Source organism: Spodoptera frugiperda, chromosome 20, assembly GCF_023101765.2.
Source record: "Spodoptera frugiperda isolate SF20-4 chromosome 20, AGI-APGP_CSIRO_Sfru_2.0, whole genome shotgun sequence".
NCBI lineage: Eukaryota > Metazoa > Arthropoda > Insecta > Lepidoptera > Noctuidae > Spodoptera > Spodoptera frugiperda.
The window spans coordinates 3,233,408-3,258,356 of record NC_064231.1 but is presented as its reverse complement, the minus strand read 5'-3'; the positions used below and the strand labels follow the sequence as shown (position 1 = coordinate 3,258,356).

At 34.3% G+C, this 24,949-nt stretch overlaps 1 protein-coding gene across 2 annotated transcripts in view; it reads right to left on the bottom strand.

The window, feature by feature from the left end:
- The window catches only part of LOC118281590 (probable serine/threonine-protein kinase DDB_G0267686), a 196,100-nt gene that overhangs the window by 12,561 nt on the left and 158,590 nt on the right, over positions 1–24,949 (bottom strand). For both annotated transcript variants that reach the window (XM_050701490.1, XM_050701489.1), the window contains exons 5-6: positions 17,087–17,247; positions 12,834–13,030 (exon numbers count right to left, since the gene is read on the bottom strand). In XM_050701490.1, coding sequence (XP_050557447.1) covers positions 12,834–13,030; positions 17,087–17,247 — 358 coding nt within the window. The remainder of the gene's footprint in view (positions 1–12,833; positions 13,031–17,086; positions 17,248–24,949) is intronic.

Genomic DNA, 24,949 nt, shown 5'->3' with positions numbered 1-24,949 from the left:
GTTTAATACTTAACTAGTAAACAATAAAGCACAGAGAAATGTGCATTTTATTGCCAATGTATTATAATCCGTTTTAAATCGGTTGAATGAACCGCTAAAAATTCCGCGCATGCATATCATGAGAAAATGTATGAGAATTCAGGAAGACACGTCATGTGGTCGGAATCTTGCCGCTCGATGGTCGGTGTCGAATTCAGTTAATACCTACAGACCGTAAGCTATATATTTGGAGATATTTTGGTTTATAATATTAAATCTCTTCAGTTTCCAGCTAGTTTGAGTTCGGAGTGACATCGTATCTCGGTACAAAAATCCGTTAAGGTTTAAAATGGATTCAATAATGTCCATGAGTCATCTTAGATGGAACAGTATGGACTACCTGGCGGGTTTACCGGGGTTCCGGCTTAAGGAGCAGGAGTCTGACACTCCGTCTCGCCTCGCTCACGGCGAGAGAAGTCAATGGATGATTCCATCAAAAAACAATTGAGCAAAGTCGGATGTCCTTCATAGATTCTAGCTAGTAGATATGTAGGACATCCGACTTTATTTCATTGGGTAATTAGTGACCGCAGACAGTTATAAAATATATATTATAACCTATATTTTATGTCCTATATAATAAGTTTGATAGCGATATGTTAATGCCAAAAAAGTTAATACGTAGGTACTTTAACTTTCGTATGCATAGTCGAAGGAATTGCTTAACCCAATGCATCATTCATGAATGTGTTCATACATATTTCTAACTGCAATAACTGCAGACTACGTTCAAGTGTAAGATTATTTTAAGATCGGCTGATCGACAGTGCAGTGCTAAAATAGAATTGTAATCCATTAATTTGTTCGTCAACGATAGAGGGATAATATAAACAACTATTCGTTTCCTCAGATATAGGTACAGCACTTGGTATTAATCTTTTTAGATATTCAGGCAACTCTTGCAGAGGATCGACGTTGTATTCATTTTCTAAAACTGTATTTATTTTAAGGTTTTGTTTTAACTATTTCTTGTGAATATATTTTCTTAAGTATCGAATTCTGAATAGTAGTATCTGTTATGCACTTATGTCTGACTTTTTAAACGGTTTTATTTATGTTTGGGTCAAATTTAATAATAATTGTCCTTTAATCTCGTTCCTGACGATAGAACGATCTGATATTTGATACACACTCTTAATCTTGATCATACAATATAAGCTCATTACTGTTTAAGATAAAACAATATTTTTATGTAAGTATTTTAGGTTCTTGTTGATTTAAATAGATGTGTCACATATGTTATGCAGAAATAGCCAGAAATGAAATCAAGTGTAAAATTCGAAAGCTAACATCATCCAAATATAGATTAAGTAGGTGTACAGATTACGTTTTATATTTCGCCTACGATGGTCAGGTTGCAACTTTTTCTAATAAATTTTGTTACTAGCTGAGTGGGATATTTATAATGTTGATACATATCTTAGACAAACATTATTTATGGAGATAGTACGGTTGGTGCAATGGCCGACAATCCACAATTTGATTTTCTGGGGATAACGATACATAAACATAAACAATACATAAACGATAACAAGAAAAAATCCTAGTACGTATTTTTTTGGCCATGTATTCCAAACAAAACCACAATATCAACTACTTATACATACATTTTTATTTAATTCTGAACAGACAAAAACAAAATTATAATTTTGTTAACAAAATTTTTGTTAAATATTTTTATGATTTATATTAAAGTTAAGCAACAATAATAACTTGTCTTATTAAAATTAAAAATATTTGATTAAAAATGGAATGCAGAACGGATATGCGAAGCGACGAAACGCATTAGGGAGTTACAATTTATTACTCCCGCGCTTTTTGTCGCCATATTTCTTTCACTGGCGCGGTAATTAGTGGCGTTCTAATTTTGAATGTTTTTATTTTTTACTAGCTGCTTCCGCGCGGTTTCACCCGCTCTGCTCGGCTCCTATTCGTCATATCGTGATGCCTATAACCTTCCTCGATAAATGCACTACCCAACACAAAAAGAATTATTCAAATCGGACCAGTAGTTCCGGAGATTAGCGCGTTCAAACAAACAAACAAACAAACTCTTCAGCTTTATAATATTAGTATAGATTGGATTAGGTGCCAGTTATTTGTCTGTTTTAAAAAGGTTTGATGTCGTTTTAGGAAGGAGAAGAGTTAATCGATTCCTCTTGAAATAAAATAACACTATTTTATCAATTTTAGTGGCAGATTTTCGTTTTGTAGAAAAACTAAATTTGATTGAAATTAGGTCAAAACCATTAAACATTCTAATATATCGAAGGCGGATATGCATTATATTTAATTATACAAATAACCTGAATCATAGAGAGGAAATTTCAGAATAAATTTAAAACTAGATAAAGCACGTGTTTCCTCAGCCACAAAACTATTTTGGTCTTAATAAGTTTGGCATCAAATATCTATTCAAACCTGCTACAATCATTAGCAGTTTAGTTGTTAAACAATACTTATACAAAAGTTAACTTTATTGCAACGTGTTAAGATTGAGAATATCTTTAACAACTATTATTTTTGGGCTATTCTTCAGTATACAGCTGTACGTAATAATACGATGTGGATATAATAGAGCAGGAAATCGTATTAGTGTGTTCCTATGCTTTGATCTCAATAGTTTTCTAACTATAAACGGTAGTTCTAACATAAGATAATAATTTGTCACTATTTTTAATATTTGAAATCGGAAACAAATGCTCCTTTAAAATGCATGGCCGGAAAAATAGACGCTATTTATTAAAAGAAAAAAAAAAGAAATAAAAATTCCTTTTTCAAATAAATGACTTAAATGTCATGGATGTAAAATATATAGAGTTGGCATTTCGAATGTCCAAAATTTAAATCCAAATATAGAAGAATGTGTGTAATAAAATAATATGTCTTTAGTTATTCTCACAAAACACGAATGCAAAATTTGACATTTCCAGCATCTGTTATAAAACTTTATTACCCATTTATTATTTCCGTGGATTTAGAGTTTTTTATTTTTTAGATTCCATTCTTTATTTTGATAGCTTTTTTTTGTGATTTTTTAATTAGGTTCTGTTAAACTATCCTGCATTATGCAACACAAAGTAGTTGAAAATCAAAACCACTAGCTACTTGCTAGTTTAGGGCACTTGAAGAGCTTGCGTGTAGTAATATTAGTGTAGTATCTTCTTTTGGCCGTGGTGACGATTACGCAAACGTTATGAGAAATAAAATGCGATGTCATCACAGTACTTACACTAATGAACTTGAATTATTATGGGACATTAATTTATTTCCTGAATTTGTAAAATTTCCGCGTTGGAGATGACAGATGATTTTTTACTTATGAAGAAAAAACGTTGCGTTGTAAAATAGAAATGAAATAAAATTAAAAATTGTATCCCAAATTACTTAAAGCAATATGATACAATGACATAGTTACTTACTAATAATACCTACTTACTGAAAAAGTAAATATAAGTTAACAAGCTATGAGTTTACAAATAATACAGAAAAAAGTCTCAAAAGATTAAGCGTCAAGGACGATACACTTTTTATCGTCTCTCTGGTGCGTCTAACAATATTGTAAAATAAAGATTGCCTATTGCCTATCAAAAGTCAACTAAATATAATAAAAAACACATTTTTACTGCAACGAAAAAAAAGAAGTGTTAAAAATAATAAATCACCCAACAAACAAGGAACGAAATTACGCAAAAACAAATTATTGTCTGCAAATATCCAAATAAATACCTAATGACCGTCGCATCGGCGTCGTAGTGAATCATCAATTTGTTTTCAAGTAAATAGTAATTGTTTTACACAAAAAATACGTTAATCGACACTACTGCACAATTGCTAGTAGATAGAGGCAACCATGTGTGAAATTGGTTTGATGTCCTTGGACGCTTGGTTACGGAATCTTCGGTTTGCGTCGCCTGAATAACCGGCAATGAATAGTGACAACCGCTAAAGATGCGAGATGCTATAAGTTTCAATGAAATGAAAAAAAAAAAAAATAGAATTACTATGATTGATATGTTTTTTTGATGGTAATGACAATTGTGTGTCGCTTATAGACTTTATTTTTTTGCTTTATCATAATTATTCATATTTTTTTTTAATATTTTTAACACTTCCATGTCTTTACATCCTTGTAATTTTTTTTGTTGTAATTATTATTGTACGATATTGTTCTTTCAATTCGCGTTTTCTCTTCGACCCAATTTTCCTGTCACCTTATTTAGATACATTTTAGATGCTACCAAAAGCACAACGAACGCTAAATTAACTAAATCAAAGAGACACACTCCAATAAATTGTGACATACCTATATATCAATCTTAACAACCACATCCATATCTAAACTCAAACTCCACCCACTAAGGTCGATTTTCCAACAACAAGAAAAGTTCCAAATTGGTCGACTTGATACAAAAAGTATCAAGTCATTGTTACAAATTATTATAATAGGAGTTGTTTTCGTTTTCTATGAACTTTCCTATTTTGGACCGTATGTTCATATTTTGGTTTACCGGATGTCTCGTCTTGAATTCTTTTGGAGAAATGGTATTATTTTTAATAGATTTACAAGATAGTGGTGACAAATGAAAGAAAAATTAAAAAAATATTTTTACAGTAAAAATTGCAGTTGATTTGTGCAAATAATTTGCATTTAAACGATCGTGTTGACTCGATTTCTGGTAGTTGATAAGAGAATTTGTTTTTTATATAAGGGGTGAGAGGTAGGTAATAATTTAGGAGCTTTCAGTGTGAATGTTTTGGAATAAAAATCAAATATATAACACTGTTATCTTAAGAAAAGTAAGGAGTGCCGATTTCTAAACTATCAGTGGGTGGGTAACTAATTAGTACGTATGACGAAAAAAGCAAAACCAAACGGTTTTGCTTTTTGATTTTTAACGCAGTTTTTTATTATTTTATTAAGTGAGATGTAAGTAAATACTTATCTAATATTAGAATGTGTATCACTCCAATCTTTGCTTCTTAATTAGTTTTAGTTTGAAAATAAAATAGGTACGTAGGTACTAGGTAGGTACAAATTTACTCAAAGTGTGGCGACACATTGACAAGCGACAAGTGACAGATGACAGAAGTCGCACATAGACTATCGACGAGCAAATCAACGGATGACGTCACAAATACCCTGCATCGCACATATGAAGTTTACATGCGAATTAACACGGATAGAAAATCCCAACGAACAACAGTTGGGCAGAAAGCCCGCCAGGCTGATCACCTCGCCTGGTCGGAGGATCCTCCTTTTCTTAGGGAACTTTACTCTCTGTTCCCTAAAAAAGTATTTTTTGCAAAACTACAAGGTGCCGTGATTAATGTAGGTAAGTTTTCTAGATAAGTTTTCTACCTAGATAAGTTTTCTAAAACGCTGTCAGTAAAGGTTTCGTAGACCTAGTTTCACATAGAAATAAGTAAGTATATAAGTACAGGAATGATTAGTAATTATGAATACTTATTACCCTATTTTTTTAAACGAATTCAAAACAGAAGAAGTTTCTCAGTTTGACCTGTTTGTATGTTTGTGCACGATTATCTCACGATTGGCCGAACCGATTTTGATACGGTTTTCAGAAAAGTGTTTGTTACACTTAGGAACAGGTTTAGTATATAACCTGACTTCAAAAAGAGGATTAAAGTCGATTTTTAAACCTAGTTTACTGAAAATTACATTATTACATAATAACGAGATTATAACCAGATTTTCTAGAACCTAACTACCTAAGACCTAACCTGAACATTTGGTACGCCATAGTAACAATCACGCGACGACTACGTGACGTAATCTCTGCGCTAGAACCTGAATTTCATTAGCCTAGATACCAACAACTTTGCGAGTGAATTTCGCCCTACATACAATCATATCACTTGAGGAGGCGTGTCATTTGATACTTCACACTTGATTGGGAATTTGATTCAGTTTAGGCTGATGACGTAACTTGAAGTACTTATAGGTTAGAGACGCCTTCAATGCTAAATATGGTTTAAGCTAAATTGATTGCCTGGCGGTCGTGGTCGTTTGTGCAGCTGATCAAAAATATTTGTTTCAATTTTATTTACAGCTTCTAAGTTGTGTAAGTTTATGGCAAGTTATCATCATCGTCATCATCAACAGCCACTGCTGACCAAAGGCCTATTCTCGTATGGAGAAGTTTTGAGCATTAACCACGCTTCTGACATGTAATTTGGAAAAAGTCACATTGGTTTGAAGCCTACCACTGGCCGTTGGTAGCTTGCATCCTCATGAATGAGAAGCGGGTGTTTTAAACCTCCGGGCCACCACGACATTTTTATGGAAAATATGTAAAAACAAATAAAAATATGTATAGCTATCCTAAAACCGATAGGTACAGAGGTCTATCCGCTGCCTTTTAAGTACTAAATCTTATTTTATTCTGATATCCGGCATCAAAACATACTCGACATCAAAACACTTGATACTCATAAATCGATTCACGAAACCACACATCGACATAACAGTCGATAAATCGCCCATCACTACACTCGAAATTGTCAACACCCATTCATTTCTTTCTTTCACTAAGTATTAATTTTACGACTCATTTAAATATATGATCTGAAAGAAACTGTTTGTCATTTTGCAAATTTTGTATTAAGTAAGTATTGCATAATATTATCGAACATTTTTAATTCATTACTGAGTCAAGTCATTCATTAAATGTTACTTGACCTACACTTGGTAAGTGACTAACAATTTAATGTTTAAACATATTTCATGTGTCATTGATTTCGTCACTATAAAACTAATTGATTTAAAGTAGTAAGGTATGTTGGTTGTTAATCCTTTTGTGTGTAGTGATGAGCTTTCGTACGTTCAAATCGTAAGTGATGCCCTTTCGCTAACATGTAAGCTGATTCAAGTAAAGATTACCTATTTTATTGATATTTAATGCTATTATATGTATTGAAATTAATATTGCCAATCCATCCATTTATGTCTGATCAATATGGACACAAAAGTGGTGTTAAAATTGTTTCCTATTTAAACATGCTCATAAAAGTTTTCACATGGCCTGTTCTATTTCGATTATGAGCAATTCGATTTGTTGTTGTGTGTTCCTATCGCTTATTATTTTTCTGGTGACCGCTAGTTTTGTGATATCAAGCGTGACTAGTGATATTAACTCATCAAGTTAATGAATCTTATAAGTAAATCTACCACTTACCTAATTGTCTATCACTTCCAATATGTCAGACATGCATAATAATATTGTATTAATAGTATCGATTATCGAAATTATATCGATTAAACTTTCCTTGAAATATGAAGAGATAAAGTTATGTCAATTTGCTAATATTTATTTCATCTGTAATAGTATCTGTAGCAATGTGGATTATGATATTTGAAACTATTACTATTTAGGACAAGAAGTAACAAAGTTACTAAATGATTTCAAATCGATACGATGCAGTGATTGTGACATGATAAAAACGATAAATGATGGACAGATACAATAAAGTGTACAATTTTACTATTAGTTACAACTGAAATTGGAATCAGAAAACGAAAATCGATTAATCACAGTTTGCATCAATAAATAATAAAGGAAAAGAGACTGCCTATCGACAAAACGTTATCGAATGATCACCAACACTACTTTTAAAGGCGCTAAAATTTAAATTAGAATATTCTACGATAATAATTAGGTACTACCGTTAATAAATTCCGTGATAAATGTGTATTTTATAATCGTTGCTCATGGTTTTAGTACTTTAGTAGATTAATATGGTATAATTAAGATTGGAAGTACCCAGTGGAAGTTATCTGACTACGATCAGAGGCACCTATCATTACCGTTTACCGTGAAAAGATGCTATCTAATAGCGACAAGATAACTGCATATAAATTCACTTTTTATTATATGTAAACATTGACGCTGACACGTTAAACTACACTCGCCTTCTTTGATTTAATTTAAACCTTATAGTATTAGAATAAGGTTGATTTTTTTTTTGATAACTTTGATAATTTTGGGTAGCATGATGTGCTTGTGATTTAAAGTTCCTGTTTACATGTTTATACACAGTTTTGATGTGTAGTTTTATGTAATTAATGCCGTTTTTGTATGTAATTGGACATATTATTAGATGAGGTAAGTTTCTAATTCGGTGGTCTCGTCTTTTCTGTTTACATTTTTAAAAATGTATGACAAAGAATATGTACTATTCTGTTTTTATAAAAAACTAGCTTCTGCCAACGACTTTGCCCGTATTCCCGTGGGATAAAAAGTATCCTATTACTCAAGTCAGCTCATACCCTGTCTGTATACCGAATTTCATCAAAATCCATTCAGTAGTTTCAGCTTGATTGATGGACAAACATCCAAACAGACAAACTTTCAAATTTATAATAATGTAATGCGATTGAATTACTACTAAACTGAATTATTTAATAAGTATTATTGACTGTAAAACTGTAACTAATTGTAAGTCAAGGGCACGGACCGGAGTCCGTGGAAAGCAAACTATTTTAGTAAGTATATAAAAAAATATTACGCTGTGTGGTAACGCTAGATTAGAATGCCTACATTTTGTCACCAACACCGCCCCTCTCACTCACACTTCCTGTAGGTGTCGCAAGCGCCGACTAAGGCTCCGCACCTTTTAAAATGCAACATCCAGACCGCCTACCGAGCGTGGAGATTCAGATTGCGTGATTACCAAACCCAAAACCTTTGTTCTGTTGGTGAAATAACCCGAATAAAATAACAAATATTAAATCAATTCTTACTTCAGCGTTATATTTCATCGCCACCAAAATAGGTACAAACTTTAAGAGAATGTTTACGATGGTAATAAATCCGAAAGTGAATTTACACCTCAATAAATAGGTATACAGTAATTAAAGTAAAGTAGATCAATCCACACTATGCGAGTACTAGTATAGTGACCGGTAACATAGACCGAGAGCTAGATGGATTTAATTCTTCATCATGTGGTAGATGTTTTCTGATATTTAGTATACACACTATTGTTTTGTCCTGGGTCGTGGGTGCGTTTACAAACATATGATTTCGCAATTAAATCCCATTTACCCCCTTTCTAATTTTCCTAATCCCCGATTCTCCAAAAAAACCCTTAAATTCCTATCTCCCAAAAGGCCGGCAACGCACTTGTAACACCTCTAGTGTTTCGGATGTCCATCTGCTACAGCGATTGCATACTATCAGGTGATCCGTCTACTCGTTTACCGACTTATACTATAAACAAATATAATTAGATATGATATAGATTTGGAATGTTAGATAAATACTGCCTCGATGGTTAAGTAAAGGTATCATTTACTGTAGTTTTTATTCAAAAGATATTACTTAATAGCACAGCATTTTAATTACCCTTCAAGTAATATATTATAATGAAAGTTGAACCTATCATCAAGTCTTGAAACATTCCAAGAGTATACGACCTTGCACCTCTCATTCACCTTTAAATAAATATAACAGACATGGTACTTTAATTTGCACCCCATAAAAATATATATTTTTCGTAACATTTAACCTTAAGTCGAGTTGAGTCACTGCAAACGTTCGTTTTAACCTTGGTGTTAAACTTTTAATGGGATTCGGATCTTGTGTGAAATTTATAGCTTAGATTTTAGTGTTTTTATTGATTTCAAATAGGTATGTTGTTAAAATGTATGTTGTGTCTTTTGTTGTCGAAATCAATACGTATAAGGGTGAGTAAGATATGTAACATTAATTTAAGAAGCTTTAAACTGAATTACTTTAAATCGATTATCACCATTATCAAATCGATAAGTATCTATGTTACCAAATCGATAAGTATCTACGTTTACTTATCGATTTGGTAAAACAACAAATTCTCAATCTCAAAATACAAAAAAAAAAACTAATTTTATACAACTTCAAAACAAAAACAGTTACATAAATATACGATCGCCAAGTATAGATGACAAACGATCTATGCAACAATCTCTCAGACTAGGCCAAAGCTTTTCCTGGCTGCGCTTGCGCGTGGAAAGTATTCTCTCGCAAGAAAAACGACTCGGATGACACTTTCCATAGGCTGACACGTTTAATTTGACAGTAATGACTGATCATTAACCAGTAGAGCGATCTCGCTTTCCTCGGACCATCGATATTGAATCTTTTCTAATGATACCAGGTTTTGGTTTATCGTGAGATCTAGAGAGGTGGGTCATCCGTTTCTTATGTGGTTTCCTCTTTAGGAAATCGTTATTGGAGTTATTTTTTAACTTTCGTGAGTTCTTTAATTCGGTAATTTGTATAAACATCGATTGATTCTATAATTAGAACTTGAGACGGGATATTTACCGTGTTTATTTATGTATATGAGTTTCCGATATTTCGGTACTGTTGCAAGCGCCATGATCACGGATGAACTGAAACTTAGTAAATAGCCCGTCTCAAGTTCTAATGATAGTATTAGTTACCATGTTAGTTTAAAAACTTATACCGATTGATTCATTTATCTTTTAAATACATAGTAGATAGGGTTATGATAAGTCGACATCCAATCCCTTTTCTACCACTTCCTGGCCATCGGAACACATTGATAGTTCCCATGAAGAAAGACTAAAAAATAATCAAGGTCTACTAGCTTGACCGGACGATACTTGTATAGATCTAGCTACTTTTTACTTCAGTTGCCTTCTCTGACTAATGTTATTCAATATTGTCCAGCAAACCTGATGATTATTGGAAATTGAAGCTTGTGTGTTTGTTGTAAAAGCTATTTTCAGTTGACAGGGTAATGAAGATGTAAAGTACTCAAGATATCAAGTTCAGTGCTTTAGTTAAACTATCATAACATGTTTCTGACCTACTCAGGGCAGTCCTAAGTATTTTATTTTTTAGGGAAAAATTATCAATTTTAAAAAGAGACATATATTAATTACACGTCGCGGAATGCTGCTCATGAATATGAGCCGCTGGCATGGCCTGAAACTAGTCGAGTTCTTTGACAAAAGTTATGTGTAAGCCGATAACATAATAATTAATTTAGTATGTGTCATGAAAGTTATGAGAGACATATACCTACTTACGATCAGGCCCTATTCAAACCATTTCAAAATTTACCAATTTACCCAATCAAAACGAAACCACAAAAACGTGTGAATCCGTGTATCTTCAATAACTTTACATTACACTGATTCGATATATCAATATAAATAATCGTAATCGATTACAACCGACGAATCGATCATGACAAATCGGTCAGATTTTCTTTGAGAACTGTTGATATTTCAAACAATGGAATCGTTACCGTAATAAAATGTAGTCCGTGACAGACGGACAGACGTGTTCATATTTTACTGTTATGACTAAAACAAATTGGTGTGAGCTCACGAACTATCGTGTGACCGCTCTGACCTTAGGGGTTACCCGAAATATGCAAAAAGATTGCCAGATTATTATTGTCTTAATCTTTTAGTTTTTATCTTTTGTATAATGTAGCTTTCTTTTTCTTGAATTTCTATCTGAAATGTATGACTTCATTTTGGATGAAATCAACAAGTTTCATTATATATATTTTTTTAATTGGAAATGATCAACGATAGCACAGAGTTTGGGACTTTCCTTAAATTTTAATAAAAGTAAACCATCAATAAAATCGTGACTTTATAAATGAATAAATGTTAAAAAGTAAGACCCTTTGTGGCTATAAATGCGTCAGCCGCTTAATGCGAATGCAGAGGCTATTTTCAGCTTTAAAGCACTGTAAAGCTGAAAGCAGCGTGCCTTTGATACTAAAAATAGACCGACTGAATAAAACATAAAAACGAACCAAGTAAAAGCCTACCAAGAATTTTGGAAAAATATCCGTGAAAGATAACGGATCTAGCGAAGCATTACGTTTTCAGAAATGTATAATTGAAATAAACAGTTGGCACTCGGTTCGAATGCAGTTACGTGACATTTTACAAAATTAAACGTACTTCCAAGAAGTTGTACTAGAAAATATAAATGTAGACTAGCCGAATTTACAACCGTGACGTCACCACCTCGAAGGTAATGCACTGCAATTCCGATGAAACAGTATACCACAGAGAATATACAATCAAAGCGAATTTCCATAGTACCGACAGTGCGAGCGATGCAGAGCAAAATCAGGGCATTGCAGGCTGCCCCACTTTTGTTTTTCAGCATTCATTACGCGAATTTAGCCTTTAAACCCTCCCCAGTCTTTGGAATTTCAAAAATATTCCATTCACTGTACTTGTGAACGCAGTAGCTTCGTGGAAACTTATTCGTTTGACCTTACTAACCTACATGGGTTTATTGAACTAAGCTCTACAATAAAATCCATGGCTGTAATGTTATGGGCACAACTTGGCAATGTAGCAATTTTCTGGGAACACGCTCGTGAAATGTTCTACATGATTAATTGACGTGTTGTTCTTACAAAATGGTGTTTTTGACGTAACACGGAATTAAACCGACTATTTATAGTCATGTTCGTCCACTTATGGCCTATGTTTACGTACCTACTGTAGGTTGTTGATTAAGTAAATGTTGTCTAATTAATTTATAGTGCTATCCAACTGTCTAGTTCGGGTGACATTGCAATTAATTTTAGGATTACTGAGAGAGATTAGCCAAACACCACATATGGACATGATGATGTAGATACTCATACATATGCACAAGGAAACAAAACCGATTATAAAATGTACATATATGGAATGTGAACTTTTTGTGTTAGACCATGACATTAAAAATGGTCCAAAGAACAATGATCTGTGTGAACTTAGAAATAAGTTACAAAATGCGACTTACCACCACAAATGACATCAGCCAGGTTGGTCTGCACACATTGGTGCGTCACCGCTCCGTCTCGCAGGGTCGTGATTTCTCCATAAAGTTGGTGCAATGCCTCTTGGTCCGACATCAGTATAGTGCGGGGTGAAGGACACTCATCCTCGATGCTGTTCGCGTGGTGCCGAGATGATGATCTGGAACGGGATCGACGGCGTCTGGAACAGATATTGGCAGTTTAGAAAAAGTGGATATAGACATAATACTCGTATGTTTCTTGGCCCTTTTCATGAAAGATTTAGTTAACACTTTAGAAGTGAGTGTGGATTGGTTACAGAAAGAAAAACATGTCAATTGTTTTAAATCCATCGTTATGTATAGCACTTAAAAATAATGCGTACTAAGTAACAAATAAAGGAAATATTTAGGGGTTACGTAATCTTGATTTAATGCACATACAATATGTGAGAGCAACGACCGCGCATACCATCGTAAGGATCCTGCCAACTTTGCTAACCGTTATACCATAAAACTATCAACTTTAGAACAAGATTTAGCACTTTAGAAGAAACACACAAAAATACTAAAGCATACTTCCGTTATTTGCAAGAAAAATGTCGGTCAACAGTAAGAATGGTATAAAAGCTATAGGTAAAGTTGGTAAACAGAAAATCGCCTTAAAAGGCAAGCGCTTCCAAATAGCAACGTAAGCGAGGTTGAATACAAGTGACCCAGAACTATTGTGGCAGTCAATGGAAGCTTCGATTCAATGGGAAGGGCAATCGACCGGCCTGATGATGGAAACATAATAGATAACAAATTGTATAATGGAAGTAATAATATGTATTGACTGCAAACTGAGAAGGAGATTTTGGAAATTGAAGTGTTATATGTAGAAATTGCGAACCAGTACATAAGATTGTTTAGTCCATTTTTGAATTATCGATAATTGCATAAAGACTAGATAGAAAATGGTTTATGGTAATAACTTAATTCCCGTAAAAACAAACCCTTACGACATCCGTATGACACTATTGTTATTTTACTCATAACAACTACCCGAAATGAACTAGATTTTTAACATTATTTCTATTTTGTCTTATGAAGAAAGCCAATCACTTAGAAATTAAACATTAAATACAAAAACTATTAAAATTATGGCAATGTGTAACAAAGTCAAATGCAACTACAAAACTGCCGAGTAGACCGAACAATGTCGTCAACTAAAACTTAGAACGCAAAGCTTAACAAGAAACACTGCGACGACATGAAAATGCAAATGAATCTAATTAAACCGAATCAAGCTAGTTCTTTGCTGTAAACGAAGCTAAGGATCTGGTTTAAGTTATTCCAGATATGTACAAGTTTGGCCTCATTTTGATAACAAGAAACTTGTTGAAGTCGATCGCTGGTCGCGACTAGTTTATAGATAAGATCCCTGTTTAGATGGATATGTTGGAATGCAATCGATGAAAGAGCCGCATACTGGCTAGGCTGAATTATATCCTAATCTTTGTGTTGAAAGGAGAGAAGTTAGCCCTAGTTTTAATATTGAAACTGATCATGAATAAGAGTGGTGTCGTGATGCCTTGGTGGTTTAAGACGCTCGCTTCGGATGCGCGAGGGGTTTAGAAGCCTACCAATGGGAAAGTTCCAACGTGATTTTTTCCGAGTTATATGTACTTGCTTAAATTATTTAGACACCAGTTAAGTCGATAGATCAAAATTGTTCAGAGCTGCGGACTGCCTAGCAGGTTTACCGGCACTCCGGCCTAAAACAGGAGTAGGAACAGGGATGGTTTTTAGTCAGTAAGAAGAACACACCCTCTCACCTTACCCAAGGCGGGAGAAGTTATTTGATGATTTTCTCATATGACCAATTTTGTTAGCCATGCGTCTAGTCTAGTGGTGGAGGTGTTACACAATTTGTCCAAAACATACGCCTTCACACATAATTACTTAATGATTCTCTTATTTTGCGTACATCTGGTTTTTTGCCATTTGCCACAGCTTCCAACCAAGATTCAATTTATTCGTAGGCCAATTTGTCTTTTTGTTGAACCTTGTAATATTAGTAATAATCAATTTTTTCATGTATTTATTTTAATGATTGGCTCCGTATCTGTAATATGATTTAAGCTTTTTCCATTTGATTTAAGGTTGTATTTTGTCTGTGAATTATCTCTTTGAGCATCGTCACCCGGATTCTGCCAGTAAATTCGTTGCCCATAGTTTTTGCTGTCATTATAAAATCGCAGTGTTTTTGCGATGCGAAGTTGACAGTCGACGGAACCATTTTTACGGGCCCGTCATTTCGCATTGGCAATTGACTATTGACAATTGAATGTCGACAGATAATTAATTATTCGATTAGTTAAAGATTTTTTTGTTTCGTTCATTCAGTATTGACATAATCAGTAGCTTTGTGTTTGTAATTATTGTTTGACGAAGTGTTAAGACTGTGTGGGTTTGAGAATCCGATAATTATTGAATACCTTCTAATTTTGTAGTTGGAAGCAATTTGTTTTTCGGGCACCTACACGTAGTAACACTAATAATTATTACTCTATTACGTTTGGCGCCAACCAAGGATACTGAATAGGTAGCTACGATTACCTATAGCAAGATAGTGATTAAATAAATTAAAGATTTTTGTTCCTAACTTTTGGAGTTGTTCAGCACACCATATATAGAATCTAAACTTATTATAAAGATGAGGTAGCCATGTCGCAATAATTTGGGTATGAAAAGATATTAAAGAGCTATACATTAAAAGACCTGAATAAATAATGATCAGCAATCAATAATGAATCAGTAAGTTAATAGTGAAGCCATTAGCAATATTGCAATATTCCTAAAAAACGGGCCAAGGTTAACAGTAGACTTCTAAAAATCTAAAAATGATGATTCTCAACCTTGTTTTCATTAATAATTCACACAGTGCAGATAATGTATGAAGTGGTGAGATAATAAGCAATCACCTTCGTGAAATAATAATGTATCGACCTCACAAATTATGAAACGACACCTACGTTACGGTCTTAATAAGCGAATGGAAGAATTATTACTGTTTGTGGCATTGGAAGGACGAACGGACATAATAATGTCAGGTCAAGAGTACCTGGGTACAGACCGCCCACAATTAAGTAAGTGAGACATTACACAGATATTCAACGCTACATTTATCTGCAACATGAATTGACCCGAGGATGGCAGGCAGAAAATCAAATCAACGACATTTGGTGAATTAGACACAGTCTGCTCGTTATTTCGACTCGAATAGATACTTTTTGCTCTGTATGTATTGTGTTAGTCGGCTGTTGATATTTTGTAACACAGGTAGGTATTAGTCATTCCGCGCAACAGAAGTAAAACCAATGCATTTACTCCGAGCCATTTAGTTCACGTTTAAAATCCAATAAACTCGGATTTTGTGTGTGCTAAACGAAGCTGTAAATACCTCGGATTTATCTGCCAAACAGATCAGATTATTCACATTGTTATTCAGTCGACAAAATTGACTTGTGAACGGCCATTTTAAATTCGCACAGTGTCAAGTTGGCGCCAAAATTGGTGCTCTGAACGCATATCGCGTTCAATTTCGTACAACATGTCCGCTTGGGATTGACATACTAAAATGGCGATGTGACTCATGTTTTTTGAGATTTAATAAATATTAATACCGTGTTCAGCTCTCGTTTGGGCTTAGGTAACGACTTGTTGAATGCGTTTTGTGACGTCAATCCTTTATTTGTATTCGTAACAGTTGATGGAATACCCGAGTAATCTGACTTTTTATTTGTGTCAATGTCATTTCCCTGGTGTATACGAAACATTTTTAAATCTATTTTACGCTACGGTGTCGTAAGTTTATAGTTTTTTACAGACTCTAATTAATATGATCATTATACAGTACCTTGTCAGAGAGTAAATAAACTATGAAAATAATCTGTAATTCCGTTATCAGTTTTTCTATCATTTTTTGTGTCAATATCACGACAATTCAATTCCATTGTCAATTGTCTAATTTGTTACGGCCCAGTTTTTTGTCAACAATAATTGTGTTTTAATTGTTCGCAAATTATTAAAACCAGAAATTAAAAGTTCGAAAATTGTTAACTGCAACGGTTTATTAGTTTTTGTTGGGGACAGCTCGACTGCGGGATTGTCAAAACTGCGATGAATTTTGCAATGAAACAAACTTGTGCCGTATATTCCCGATTCCCAGTGTAGGAACTAGTTACGAATTCGTATTTGGGTTGTAAAAAACTTACTCTGGCGTGACTATGAAGAAGCCCCTCGACGTTTGGTATATTTTCCTCTCCTGCATTAGTTGGGCCAGCGTGTCGTAGACAACCTCCTGTGATGGAGTTTGCATCGAAGGGAACTTTGCTGATAGCGATGTCCGTATACTCTCCAACGTTGCTGATTGTCCCTGTAAAGAAGAAAAAAACTATTGTAAAGGAGATGGTAACAATTGATTATAATAGTCTCAGAACTCTTTGTGAAAAGCTATTAAAGAGTGTTAAGGATTAAACCGTCGGCATTACAATACGCAACATCGGGCCGATAAGATATACTGATTACAATCAGTTGCTCCTATTTTACATCCTCATTCCACAACCAATGTCAAAGCAGATAAAATTATCATTTTAATCAATTCTTCAAGCTGCAATACCGTAATGAATTGAGTATTCAGCAATGTTGTATGATCTAGAATAGGTAACATTGCTGATCGATCAATCTGATTCTAAACAATGATTACTCAAGCATGGAGTGGCCAAACTTCGGCCATCAATCAATTATTATCTAGATCTGCTCGACTTAGCAGGATGTCTTCATTGAAACTAACCTTCACTATTTGGACATTTGGCATTGAATTTCATATTTGGTCAAGATATGATCTTTACTGTTATAGGCATACAGTTAATGCTATAACTATTGTCAGCTTTGGAATCTTATTGTGCGTTTAGACTTGACCTGTTTATTGCAAAAGGAATATCTTTTATTTAGATACGTTCATCTTTGATGTTCGGGTTCTTTTGTATTACTTTCGGTTAAGGTTAGTGATTGGTGGTTAAACCTTCTCCGTGCGAAAAGAGGCGTTTGGTCAGCAGTAGCCACTTATAGGCCGTTGATGTGTGTGTGTGGTAGAATATGCTAGTGATCAGATCTCTTTTCTGCCTTTCAGAACTAGCTTGTTTAGGTACCTATATGAAAATAATTACAAATTCTATCCAAAACATTGCTAAACGATTTCCATTACTCAGTTTAATCAATAGCCACCGAATACTTGGCTCACGCAACAGATAAGCCAGCAACTTGTCACTTGTATCTAAGTCTAGGTCTTTGAACTCAGTTTAATTTATTGCCGTATCATGCCTCGGGTCTATAACACACCTTACTGTGACACAGTAACGTTCCAGTCTAGATTGAGTCATATCTATTTATCTAGATTCTTAATCTATAGCAATTAATAGTATACTCGGTAGCAATATTTCATTAATAACAATAATGTCTGCTTTGATCGATGGTGTAGTAGCTGGAGGTATTACTATCGAGCCTTTGGATTTTTTATTGGTAATCTTACTTTGTGTAGTAACGAAAGATTACAACATTTTGTCACCACCCATTCTCTTCCCATGGGTGGTCCAATAAAGGAGAGACAAATAAAATCTAAACTTTTAAATTGCAATTTACCCTTTAATTTAGAAGAGGTCCGTATTCTACAAATGGATTGTTATGGTCTGTAAAGATTGTAAAGATGATGACGATAGTTCTGTCTGACTTGTAACTGAGGGTCACATTTTTTTTAAACGTTGCCCCACACTAGTATTTTCTCCCGTACCGTGGGTGCGTTTGCAAATATACATTACAACTATTTCTTCATCTTTAGCAAATTAAATGCGTGCAGTAATACGTCGTCATGTACCAGATTACTTGATTTGCTATCAATCTTCTTTTGCAATAACCATTAATTTAATTTCATCAATGTCACCCACACTTTTAATCCCCATAAATTCACCTGTGACTAATCTTTCCATATTGCATTACAAAGTAATAAATCAATTCAACTTTAAGCAAGTTTGATCTCGTTCAGTTATCAGTGGGCAATCTCAACAATGATTGGTAATAAAGCCTCCGGGACACAGAATGTGGCAAAAATTAATGAGCATCCATTGTGAAGTGTGTGTAAATATTGTTTAAATGTTATGGCTGTATGCTTATCTGTACAGTTGTTTGATTAAGTAGTATCTGATTGAAGTAACTGCCTCATTGATTTAGTTTGCTTGGGTGAAGCTATGGTTGTTGATGTTTTTCAAGTTTTATGTTATGACATGAAGCTAAAAGTTGTGCCTATTTGGATAGCTATAAGCTCTATTGACAACATACGACCATAAAGTTTGCTAAATGTTCAATGTGAAAATAATCGTTATAAAGATGCACTCGGCTCCCACCCTATTATAATTATAGAAAAACTACCACGTAGCTCGATAGATGATGTTGGGATCGAATTACATCGCGATATGGTTTCGTTACCGGCAGAACATTAGGCTGCTAGCTTTGCGAGAAATAAATTCGTCTCACTCTGAGGTACTGAGTTTCATTCAGGTATAGAACCCTTCAAAGGACTATGTGCCGATAATGTAAGTACATGATTTATGTCTGTCAAAGTTAAAGCAGGAGTAGGAACAGGGTGGTTTTTTGTCAGTAAGAGTCTGACACTCCCTCTTGCCTCGCCCAGGGCGAAAGAAGTCATTGGATGATATTTCCCCCTCAAAAAAGCACCCTAATTTGCCGTACTGAGTGCATCTGTTATAAAGATTATTATAAAGATTTCCACACTGAATAACATTACTGGTGAAGTAGATGCTACAATTTAATACTCTGTACCAAGATTTTGGCAAATAAAAGGCACAGGTACATTTAATTTATTATTATCCCTCGTCTGTAAGCATTTTGACCCAACTATCATCATTAACGTAGATATGTTCTAACACAATTTTTGCATTCTCTTTCAAAGCACATACATATATAACATGTTGATCATACCTCGGCCCAGTAATTAAACTCTCAACGCGACCACATTAAGCGTAATCCCGGTCAGACATTACAGAGATGAAAACTCGCACTTTTTAATTGAGTCATTTCCTTTTTAAATTATGTTTATATAAAATGTCTTACTTACGTTTATGTATTTCTAGTACTGTTATTAAAACGGTTACTATTTATTTATATTTTTACTATTTGTAAGAATTATGTGTGTATGTTATTTACTTAACTGGTAAATTACTGTTTCTATTGGATGTAATTTGTTATTCGCCGATTGAGTGGGTGACAGAGAATATATAGATAAAAGTATTAAATTAACCAAAAGTCACGGTATATTCAAATAAATTAATGGAGACAAGCTCGGCTAGTTTCGAATCATAGAGTGACTCTTCACCATGAGCAACGTGCGCAGACCGTAATTTCTATTTGATTTAGTATGTCACACAATAGTTATTATAAAAAAGATAAAAGTACTCTTTAAAATAGTTAGATTTTTACTTTTATCCTAGAAAAAATTAAGGCGAATGTTAGGAGAAGATTAGATAATAATACGAAGCGGCGCGGCCACAAAGTGAGTTTTGTAGGTTCTGTGAGCATAATCGAGGGCTATCGAAGATTTTCAAAAATCCCCACGCTAACAAATTAAAAAAGTAGGATTTTCAACATACATAGTTACAAGCAAAAATCTAATACATTTATTGAACAATTTAGTTTTAAAGTCAGCCAATATATGTTCCAATAAATATATGGAACCTGTTCAGCACGAGTTACGATATCAAAGACCTTTACATTATACGGCCAGGTCTAGGCGTGGTCCGAAGAATGCTGTATGACACAATGGTGACATGTCGTCTGTGACTATGTTTTAGAGCTCGTATTGCAAAATCAATGAACTTAATATTTATTGTCTTTAAATGGGTTCAATGAATGTCTCATAGGTCTTATTTCCGTTCCTTTTGGTTAAATGTCAATGTATTCTATTGGGTTGTTTTATTCTTCTTTTATATTGTGTGATATGGATAAAAGGAGATTAGTCAGTCATTCAGGTCCCTGGGACTCGCTGGAGATCAGTATTTTCATGGTTGTATCTATTGCAGATCCTGGCTTTCAGGAGTTGCAGCGGCTATGGGAGATAGTGGTGGGCTTGTCCAAAAAAAATATGGTTTATAAGGTCAATACGGTAAAAAAATTGTTACTAATTCTACTTTTCGTAGTTAAAAATTACGCTTATCAGTATTTTTGTAAGTAAATCAATAAATTATAAAATAAATTCAGGAGTTTTTGTGCACCTATAAGTAAATTTACCTATGGCTATTGGTCAAACACCCAAGGTTGTGGGTTAGTTTATGTATAGGTGCCCAAAAATAGGTACTGTAGGTGCTTAGGTATACGGGAATATTTCCAAGAAACGACAGTTTAACTTGGCTTCCATACGCGCCAGTTGAAAGCGTTTAGTCCAGTAACTTTCATCAGGTCGCCTGTTCAACTCGTGAATCGTGAGTTAGGTACTCTATTAAACCAAATTAAAATTTAAATATTGATTCGCCAACAACCTACATCAAGGCTCTTAACTAATTAACCTATGAACTTCAAAAACGTTTTAAGAAAAATAAACAAGAAACTCGTTCCGGCAAACTATTAGAAATCGATGCAATCAAATCATTATATCTGCGAGCAAAAACATCGAAAATGATTGATAGGCAATAAATAAAATTGTCCTTCAAAAAACTTCGATACTAGAAAAACCGGTAAAGTTTTTGCATATATCGAACAATTTGTTAATTCCCCGGAGGAATAAATAGAGTAACCAATCATATTTTTCTCCAAACGTCATTAATATTATTATGATTTGCGAAAAATATTTTGTGACAAAGGTCTTTTGACCGAAATCCACCGAATACTCACTTCAACTGCATCTAGTGGTACTGGTATTGTAAACTAACTTCTGCCTAACGGTTTCGTCCGCGTTCCCGTGAGATAAAAGGTAGCCTATAATGTAATGTGTTATTCTAGACCATAATGTACCCCTGTTCCAAATTTCATCCTGAACCCTTTAGCCGTTTTGATGTAATTTTGATTTTAAATTAACGAATAACTACGGGGTCGCCCAAGGCGAGAAAAGTCATTGGATGATTTTCCCGCCTCAAAAAAAAAAGGTGATAGGTCAAGTTCGTCTGAAGAAGACAGAAGACTCAGTAGTCTGCAATCTAAACTTAAAGATACAATCGGAGTATAGAACCCAAATTCCAAAACCTAATACTGCTGCCAAAACCCAACCAACAAAGTATCAAATAACAACATTAAACCAATAAATTCAAAACTGTCCTAGCTTGTTCTTTAATAAATTAATGTTAGTAACAAGTATCCTAGTCTAAACATAATCACTAGAATTCCTTTGCAGGGAGGTATTGCATCAAGATAGAATAAAACATTTTGTGACAAGACTGCGAAATCATAATAACTATCGGAAACTAGCTCTTAAAACAGCTCTGTCTAAAACTCAGGTAAAGCTTAAGACTGCTTTTCCACCAGAGATGTACTTTGCTACGTTGCTGTAAATGCGTTTGGCTTCCACTTATCATATTCATTGATAAACATAGGTATATAAGCATTGGTCGAAACGGACTAAGATTAGCTATGTTTCTTATATGGAAAGATGCGTGTTGTGGATGCGTGCTATATATGCGGGCTTTAGATGTATGCTATGGATTGCTTACTATCGATACTTCGCATACTCAAGCTGCGCATCATTTTAACCGACTTCATACTATGCTGTTTTGCAAAATTAACTGCTACCAAAGAATTTGGACATGACGCCACATCATTCCATTTATTCTCTGAGTGAGTAGGAATGCCTTAATTTCGATTTCTCATTTAGTAACTCAAAGATTGACATGTAAACGTGATACTTTGTAACTCATTTGCAGAAATAAATATGATTTCATCAGTATTATTTTGTCAACGTTTTCTATCAGTGTTTATTACAATAAATAGTTTGAATAAATAAATTACGACAACTTCGCATGAAAATGACAGCGAGACAGACGCTAACTTTATTCGACATAATAATATTACAATGTTAATGCAATTCTGATTGAAATTCCGAATGGCATTGTCTCAAACCTGTCTCATGTCTGGTGCCACATTCCTTGTTCAATAAGTCTAAGAATTGGGCCAATAATCTTTCGTAATGTGACAAATTAATTGAGCAAACTTTACCAACCTAGGTAGCCTATGATCTGAGTGCATTTCAAGTTAGACATAACCAGTTTCTCATGGTCTCGCTTTGTATAATATTTTCGTACATTTCACGGTCTGTTTATACTGGAAGGTGTAGCTCTACGTGCAGCTATGTGTACCTGCAAAACCTACTAGTTTATTACTTTGAAAGGATAATAATTAACAGAAAACTAATAAATTTTCTCTTGTCTTATCTGATTTCCGTGATTTAGAGTGATAAGGGAGACTGAAACGAAATATGTACTTAGTTATTTAATGCTTTGATTGTATTGACTTTTGTTTGCATGTTTGTGAGTTCAATATTAGAAAATAGTGTGCCAAAAATCAAATAGAAGGGTTTCAAGCGACAGGCTCTGTTATTCTTAGAAGGCCTTTAAAGAGGGTTCTAGAAGTATAAGGTTTTTACTATTTGTAAGTACTTAATGTAGATCTACTTCATTATAAGTGTAGGAGAGCCATGCTTCGGCACGAATGGGCTGGCTCGACCGGAGTGATACCACGGCCTCACAAAAAACCGACATGAAATAACGCTTGCGCTGTGTTAGTGAGGTTACAGGAGGCGAAATTACCCCCTGAACTTCCCCATCTTCCCGACAATCTTCAAATTCGGCATGCTATTAACGCTTCTGGTGTTTAGGGCGGCGGCGATTGCTTACCATCAGCTGATCCGTGTGCTAAAAAAAGTTTCCCGACTCATCTCATAAAAATCTACATATTATAAACAATTTTGTACCCCATTTTAAAATAAACAAATAATAGTATAGACCAAGTCCTTCTAAAATTAATTGTATTCATCCTGATGGTGATTTAATGTGGCGATTATTTCGCAATGAGATCACGGATCAGTTATTTTTAGGAGTGTATCAGCAAAAAGACCATGATGGGTAGAATTCCTTACAACCTCGCTTGACTGGACTTGTGCGGTCCAAAGTATAGGAGACAGCGATGCCTTAAATATTAATGTAGTTGAACTATGCCGATTTAAAAAAAAATGCCTCATTGGTCAAGTGGTCGCAAGAGCAACTGCCGGCTAAGGGGTGTTCTCAGTAGTAATATGGAATCTGGAATTGTGCCCAATTTATGGCAATAGACTCACTCCCTGTTACATGAGACTTTGAAACAAATTGTGAATAGTGCGTGTACATTGTAGAGTGGCATACGGAATTGTTAATAAATAGAAATTATTTCAGATGAAATTGGTCTTTGGAAAAAAGTATAAACCCGAAGGTGTATTAAACATTTGTATACTTGCTTGTGACGTTTATGGTTAGGGCTTAATTGGTGAAGTAATTTTAAAACATGACGGACAAAGAATAGATCTCTGATTGTAGTCGCAAATAAAGTAAAGCAATTTTAGTCGGTTTACGACGGAATTTGGTCTGGCGTCCTACCAAAGGCATCATAGAAAATTACAATAGTAAAAAGATTTCTCCACAACAGTAACATTTGGACCACACGTTAACACAAACACACCGAAACAGGTTTGAATATTCCTAAACCAGTATTATACATATTTTATTTTTATTTTGGCAACATTTCACGGCCACGTTACATCGGTCTATCCGTTCCGTTTGATATCGTATGCAAATTAAACGAATTTCAATCATTTCACATATAATATGTCTAATATATGGATTTATGTCTATAACTATTTTGGGCTGCAGATCAAGATCACCCAAAATTATTTAAGAGATTTTAATCTCTATTACTCTGTAAAAATAAGATTGAAAATTACTTGAAGTAGTTAGGGAAATTAGTATAGCTTGATATGCGGTGTGTAATTACGTATGAACGCATAATTATAGGTTTTTTTATTACAAATTGAATTTGCGTTTGATAATTTC